At 52.3% G+C, this 7,264-nt stretch overlaps 1 protein-coding gene across 1 annotated transcript; it reads left to right on the top strand.

Moving 5' to 3' along the window:
- Positions 1 to 632: 632 nt before the first annotated feature.
- LOC140419737 (probable G-protein coupled receptor 139) lies at positions 633 to 3,833 on the top strand. Its single transcript, XM_072503719.1, has 2 exons — positions 633 to 742; positions 2,899 to 3,833. The coding sequence occupies exons 1-2, from the start codon at positions 673 to 675 to the stop codon at positions 3,831 to 3,833; spliced, it is 1,005 nt and encodes a 334-aa protein (XP_072359820.1). The 5' UTR covers positions 633 to 672.
- Positions 3,834 to 7,264: the final 3,431 nt, after the last annotated feature.

Genomic DNA, 7,264 nt, shown 5'->3' with positions numbered 1-7,264 from the left:
AAGTGGTGATAATTGGTTTCTCACCACGTTACGGCAAGATCCCGATTTTGCCCATGGGAGCGGGCTTAATGCATCACAAACTGTTTGGCGCCTGCCGTGGTTCTCGTTTTCGGCCTCTCCCGCGATTCACCAGCCTCGTTTCACTTGAGGGAGAACAAACGAGGCCGGAAAATCGTCCCTCAGTGTCTCTGATGGCAGATGGGGGATATCTGCCTGATACTTCAGATTTGAGGATCAATGTCAGAAACATGTTTGTATTTGCTGTGCATTTATTTCTCTGACTGTTTCCACCATTTCACAGCACAATTATTACCAATCCAACTTTTATATTTCAGATAATAAACGCCCAATTATTGATATATGAATAAGCTGATGAAGAGTCAACATGTCTATTCTATCTATCTATCTATCTATCATGTCCTTTATGGTTTCAGAACTCACATTCTGCAATTGGAACCGTTTGGCTTCAATGCAAAAATAGTATTGCCTAATCTTTGTAAAAATTAGTGACGGCTGTTTGTTCAAAGACCAGGAACTAATTCCGCTCCCTCTGAAAGCTGATTGATTCACAGGGGGGGTTTAGTTGTTTTATATAAAGGGCTGTCAGTAAGGAACAAACTCTGCGGCTCCAGGTCTGTTGTCACTGTTTCGTGTCGTCTCCTCTTTCTGAAAATGGAATTAGCAACAATTGAACAGGCAGCTTTCATTTATTACCATTTTCTTGCAATCTTTGGAGTTCCCGGTAAGAAGCTGAAGCCGGTGGTTTTTGTTTTTTCAGTCAGTCAGTCAGAGTGGGGGTGGGAGGGTGGGAGTGGTGGTGGGAGGAGGGTGTGAGTGGGGCCGGGAGGGGGAAGGTGTAAGTGGGGCTGAGAGGGGGGGAGGGTGTGAGTGGGGCCGGGAGGGTGAACGTGTGAGTGGGGCTGAGAGGGGAGGGTGTGAGTGGGGCCGGGAGGGGGAAGGTGTAAGTGGGGCTGAGAGGGGGGGAGGGTGTGAGTGGGGCCGGGAGGGTGAAGGTGTGAGTGGGGCTGAGAGGGGAGGGTGTGAGTGGGGCCGGGAGGGGGAAGGTGTGAGTGGGGCTGAGAGGGGAGGGTGTGAGTGGGGCCGGGAGGGGGAAGGTGTGAGTGGGGCTGGGAGGGGGGAGGGTGTGACTGGTGCGGGATGGGGAGGGTGTGAGTGGGGCTGAGAGGGGAGGGTGTGAGTGGGGCCGGGAGGGGAGGGTGTGAGTGGTGTGGGAGGGGAGGGTGTGAGTGGGGCTGAGAGGGGGAGGGTGTGAGTGGGGCTGAGAGGGGGAGGGTGTGAGTGGGGCTAAGAGGGGGGAGGGTGTGAGTGGGGCTGAGAGGGGGAGGGGGTGAGTGGGGCTGGGAGGGGGGAGGGTGTGAGTGGGGCTGAGAGGGGGGAGGGTGTGAGTGGGGCTGAGAGGGGGGAGGGTGTGAGTGGGGCTGAGAGGGGGGAGGGTGTGAGTGGGGCTGAGAGGGGGAGGGGGTGACTGGTGTGGGAGGGGTGTAGTGAGCTGTACATCTGTACATACATCTGCACATACACCAGGGACTGCAGACAAATGTAACAGTCACAGCATCACTAGAGGGCATCAGAGGCGGGTATAAAGGGTCCAGCCCAAAGTAGGATCTGCCTCTTTCAGAAGCACAGGGCTAGTGAGCAGCAGCAGACAGAGACAGCTCAGCATAGGCAGCTTACCTTAGCTTCACTGGTCATACGTCTTGACTGTATTACATCTAGTTAAGCTCTGGAAACAGAACAAACCTACTGAATAAAGTATTTGTATCAACTGGAAGTCTACAATCTTTATTCAGACTTAGGGAATATTATATGGGGGAGGGTTTGAGTGGGGCTGAGAGGGGGGAGAGTGTGAGTGGTGTGGGAGGAGGAGGGTGTGAGTGGGGTTGGGATTGGGGAGTGTTTGACTGGAGTGGGAGGGGGGGGTGTGAGTGGTGTGGGAGGGCGAGGGTGTGACTGGAGTGGGAGGGGGAGGGTGTGAGTGGGGCTAGGAGGGGGAGGGTGTGAGTGGCGCTCGGAGGGGGAGGGTGTGAGTGGGGCTAGGAGTGGGAGGGTGTGACTGGAGTGGGAGGGGGAGGGTGTGAGTGGGGCTGGGAGGGGGGAGGGTGTGAGTGGGGCTAGGAGGGTGAGGGTGTGAGTGGCGCTCGGAGGGGGAGGGTGTGAGTGGGGCTAGGAGGGGGAGGGTGTGACTGGAGTGGGAGGGGGATGGTGTGAGTGGTGTGGGAGGAGGAGGGTGTGAGTGGTGTGGGAGGGGGAGGGTGTGAGTGGTGTGGGAGGGGGAGGGTGTGAGTGGCGCTCGGAGGGGGAGGGTGTGAGTGGGGCTAGGAGGGGGAGGGTGTGACTGGTGTGGGAGGGGGAGGGTGTGAGTGGGGCTGGGAGGGGGGAGGGTGTGAGTGGTGTGGGAGGGGGAGGGTGTGAGTGGTGTGGGAGGGGGAGGGTGTGAATGGGGCTGGGATTGGGGAGTGTGTATGTGGGGCTAGGAGGTGGAGGGTGTGACTGGTGTGGGAGGGGGTGAGTGGGGTTTGGAGGGGGGAGGGTGTGAGTGGAGCTGGGAGTGTGGGTGGGGTGTCATCTGCTCTGTTCGCCTCCAGAACACCATTCTGCTTTGAGAGAGCATTTGCTTCTTTCTAACCTGTGCAGCATTGTCACAACCACATCAGAGATGGTGAGCCTGTCTGGGCAGGAAAAGCTGAATAAGTAACTGAGGGAGAAAGGAATAGAAGGACATGTTAATATGGTCAGATGGAGTCGGGTAGTGAAAGGTGCTTGTGCAGAATAAGCAACGACAGACATACGCCTGTTGAACCAAGTGGCCTGATTCTGGACTGCCATTTCCAAGAAGTAAAATGGAACTAATTGGGGAATTTACTCTTCTCTTTGTAGCTAATTTCCTGACAATTGTGGTCCTGTCCCGAGGAGGCTGTGGTCTATCCAAAGGGATCACTCTGTACCTGGCGGGTATGACAACAATGGATCTGCTGGTCATTATTTTCAATGTGATAATCTATTACATACTTTGGTATTATTTCCCACACTCACCTCTACACTACACGCCCATTGCAAGTGTCAACGAGGTTATCAACTATATGGTTGTTGACTGCTCTGTTTGGCTGACGGTGGCTTTCACTGTCGATCGCTTTGTCCTCATTTGCTGTCAAGAACTGACAGAGAAGTATTGCAGGAAGAAAACTGCAGCTATGGTAATAGTGACCGTGTGTGTTGTGTTCTGCTTCAAAAACATCCCCCTGTATTTTGCTTTTGAACCTGTCTCTATAATTAACAATGTGGAGTGGGGAGCTCATTTCAAACCAACTTACTTCACTTTGCCAGGATGGGTCACTTACGACTGGCTTAGCACAGTTTTCAACCCCTTGTTGCCGTACTTTCTGATTATATTTCTCAACGCTCTGACTGTTAGACACATTGTGATGGCTAATCGAACCCGCAGAGCACTGCAAGGTCAACGCATCAGCAAGAACAGCGATGATCCAGAGATGCAGAGCCGAAGGAAATCCATCATTTTACTCTTCTCCATTTCTGGTACTTTCATCGTGCTGTGGATGCCTTATGTTGTATTTTTCCTCATTTCCAGAATTACAGGCAGCCTTTATGACCCAGATCAACACACGGATCCCTTACTTATCGCAGGCTACACCGGAGATATGTTCCAACTGCTGAGCTCCTGTACAAACACGTGTATTTATGCGCTGGCCCAGACTAAATTCAGGGAGAAGTTGAGAAATGCAATAATCTATCCATTTACTGTGATTATTAAATATGTCAAATATGGCAACTCATCATTTGTTGAGCTCTACTGAATTGTGCCTTCAATTCTTTCCTTGAAAATAGATCCTTATTTTAATTATTAGATATGTCAGACAATCAAAACAACTTGAAACAAAGCAGCAAAAGATTCATAACAATTGAATGAATTTATCTTAAATTCTATCCTCTGAGTTTGATACTTGCAATAAGTGGCAGCCTGGGCTCTCAGTGGTATTCTCACCTGCGAACGGGAAGGTCATGTGTTCAAGCATATAATCGAGGCTGACAGTGGTCACTTCAGATCAGGGGCAAAATTCTCCGGTATCGGCGCAATGTCCGCCGACTGGCGCCCAAATGGCGCAAATCAGTCGGTCATCGCACCGCCCCAAAGGTGCGGAATGCTCTGCATCTTGGGGGGCCGAGCCCCAACCCTAAGGGGCTAGGCCCGCGCCGGACTAATTTCTGCCCCGCCAGCTGGCGGAAAAGGCCTTTGGTGACCCGCCAGTTGCGCGGATATGACATCTCCGGGCGGCGCATGCGCGGGAGTGTTAGCGGCCGCTGATGGCATTCCCAAGCATGCGCAGTGGAGGGAGTCTCTTCCGCCACTGCCATGGTGGAGACCGTGGCGAAGGCGGAAGGAAACGAGTTCCCCCACGGCACAGGCCCGCCCGCAGATCGGTGGGCCCCGATCGCGGGCCAGGCCGCCGTGGGGGCACCCCCCGGAGCCAAATCAGCCTGCGCCCCCCCCCCAGGACCCCGGAGCCCGCCTGCGCCGCCTTGTCCCGCCAGTACGGTAGGTGGTTTAACCTACGCCGGCGGGACAAGCATTTTAGCAGCGGGACTTTGGCCCATTCGGGCCGGAGAATCGCGGGGGTGGGGAGGGGGAGCGCCAACTGGCGTGCCGCAATTCCCACCCATGCCAAATATCCGGTGCCGCAGAATTCGGCAACCGGCGGGGGCGGGATTCACGCCAGCCTCTGGCGATTCTCCGACCCGGTGGGGGGTCGGAGAATCTCGCCCCAGCTCCTAAAGCAAAGCCTGACCGCCCCCCAGGGTGTATGTAAAAGATCTCATGCTACCACTGTGAACAAAGCAATAAATTGATCCATGTTCTGCTGGTCAATATTTGTCCTTTATCAGCACCACCAAGATCTATTTGTTTGTTAATTTATCTGCTTGTTGTTTGAGAAATCCTGCTATGTACAAACGTTTCCTGCATAACAACAATGACCACACTTCAGAAAACTTCATAGGTTGTGAAGTGCTGAGCACAGCACGGTGGCACAGTGATTAGCACTACAGCCTCACAGCACCGGGGACCCAGGTCCGATTCCGGCCTTGGCTGACTGTGTGGTGTTTACACTTTCTCCCTGTGTCTGCGTGGATTCCTCTGGGTGCTCCGGTTTCCTCCCGCACTTCAAAAGATGTGCAGGTTATGTGGGGTCATGGATATTGGGCGGGGGAGTGGGCGTAGATAGGGTGCTCTTTCATAAAATACACATCATGGTGACCTATAACTAATGTGGGAATGTGTCCAGCCTGTGAAACATCTGCTTGAGGAATATGGGAGCATTGTTCGCTACAAGTTTGAAGAGAGATCTCACAAAAGGGTGAAGATCAGTGAGTTTCATTGTTGCTATTTGTTGGGATGAATGACAAAAGGAAAGATCTCCTCAGGAGGTATTGTGGTTTTATGATACTGTCACATCTGAGTTGTTCCAATGTGCTCACGTCCCACCTTCCAACTCCACTGAGAGTAATTCCCATTTCTCCCACATTTGAAGGTGAGGAGAACTGGATAAAATATTCATGGGGCGATTTGAAAAGAGTTCAACAGTTTAATCACTTGTTCCTTTACTCTAATGATTTGGTGATTGTAGTTTAATACCTTATTGGCTTTGTTGATTGCTGCATTGTTCAGTGATATTTGGCGTTGAGTCCACGAAGACTCCTCGGCCTCCAGATTTTAAAACAAATTGAATTCAGATTTCACTATCTGCCATGGTGGTATTCCAATACCGGACCCCCATCACAGGAAATACGCCTGGCCTGAGCCTCTCCAGCCCAGGACTATCCCGTTGTCCCTCATCACCGATGAAGGACCCCCATCGGCATCCTGGAGGCAATTAAAGGGAGGGGAGGGTAACCACCCCCTTGGCACTGGTCAGACTGCAAGGTGCCAGGTTGTTACTGCCAAGGAACAGGGCCTGGTGACTCGGGGGAGGGGGGGGTGGTGCGAGGAGAGGAAATAGGGTGGCTGAAGCGTGGTGTGGGGGGCTGAAGAAGGTGACTGTGGTGTGCGGGACTTTATCAGCGATCCAGGGGAGTTGAGCAGCATTCTGAGATTGAGGTGCCCTTTGAAAATGGTGCCCCTATCTCTGAGAAGCGGGGCCTGTCAGGGAGATTAGGCCCTGCCCCGCTCAGGTCTAGTGAGAACCCCAGTGTGCCATTGAATGGCACTAAAAACCCGATTGAGGGTAATAAATTCCGAAGTGTCATTGGAAACCACGTCGGGGTCGCTCCTAGTGCCAGCAGGAATCAGTCTGGTCATCTGAGGGATCGGGAGAATCACAATCGTAATGTGGATTTGTTGTCAGATGGTGCATGATTAGTATGTCCATGGATTAAAAATAGTGATGGGTTAACATGGTTACTCCCCTGTTCATTCTCATATTCAACCCTATTGCGTCTCTCAGTGCTCCTCTCCTGTACAATATTGGAAGCCAAAGATGGGTTGATCGAAACTGGGGAGAAACAAAAGTTCAGAATGGAATATTGGATATTTCATAGAGGGCAGTAGGGCTGGATGAGATTCCAGAGATAGGGAGCAGCCAGACCTTGCAGGAATTTGGAACAAGGATAACAATTTTTTACTGAAGCGTTGCTCAACCAGGAGTCCATAGAATTCCTACAGAGTACAAGGAGGCCATTCAGCCCAACGGGCCTGCACTGACCCTCTGAAAGAGCATCCCACACAGGCCGACTCCCCCATCCCATCCCCACAAACCCATCCGACTCGCACATCCTTGGATACTAAGGGGCAAAGTTAGCATGGCCAATACACTTAACCTGCACATCTCTGGACTGTGGGAGGAAACCAGAGCACCAAGAGGAAACCCATGCAGCCATGGGGAAAAAGTGCACTCCGCACAGACAGTCACCCAGTATCGGAATTGAATCTGTGTTCCTGGTGCTGTGAGGCAGTAGTGCTAACCACTAAGGTTAGGGAACACAGTTCACTAATGAAGTTACTGCAGTAAGGAGGGATGATATCTTGGAAAGGTCTTTGAATGAGGCTCTGTGGATAGAGCTTAGGAATAAACTGCTGGGAGTGTATTATAGGCCAGGCATTTTCAAAGTGAGGGTCGCGACCCGTGGGTGCGTAATGGGCTAGTGTTGGGAAGGTCACGGAGCCATCAATCCCGGTGTTCCCGATCACGGGAATTCATGCGCAACAGCAGCTGGCTTGTCACAATGCCAACTG

Source organism: Scyliorhinus torazame, chromosome 1 (genome assembly GCF_047496885.1).
Source record: "Scyliorhinus torazame isolate Kashiwa2021f chromosome 1, sScyTor2.1, whole genome shotgun sequence".
Taxonomy (NCBI): Eukaryota; Metazoa; Chordata; class Chondrichthyes; order Carcharhiniformes; family Scyliorhinidae; genus Scyliorhinus; species Scyliorhinus torazame.
Note: the sequence above shows the minus strand (reverse complement) of the source record. Positions and strands in the feature narration are given on the sequence as shown.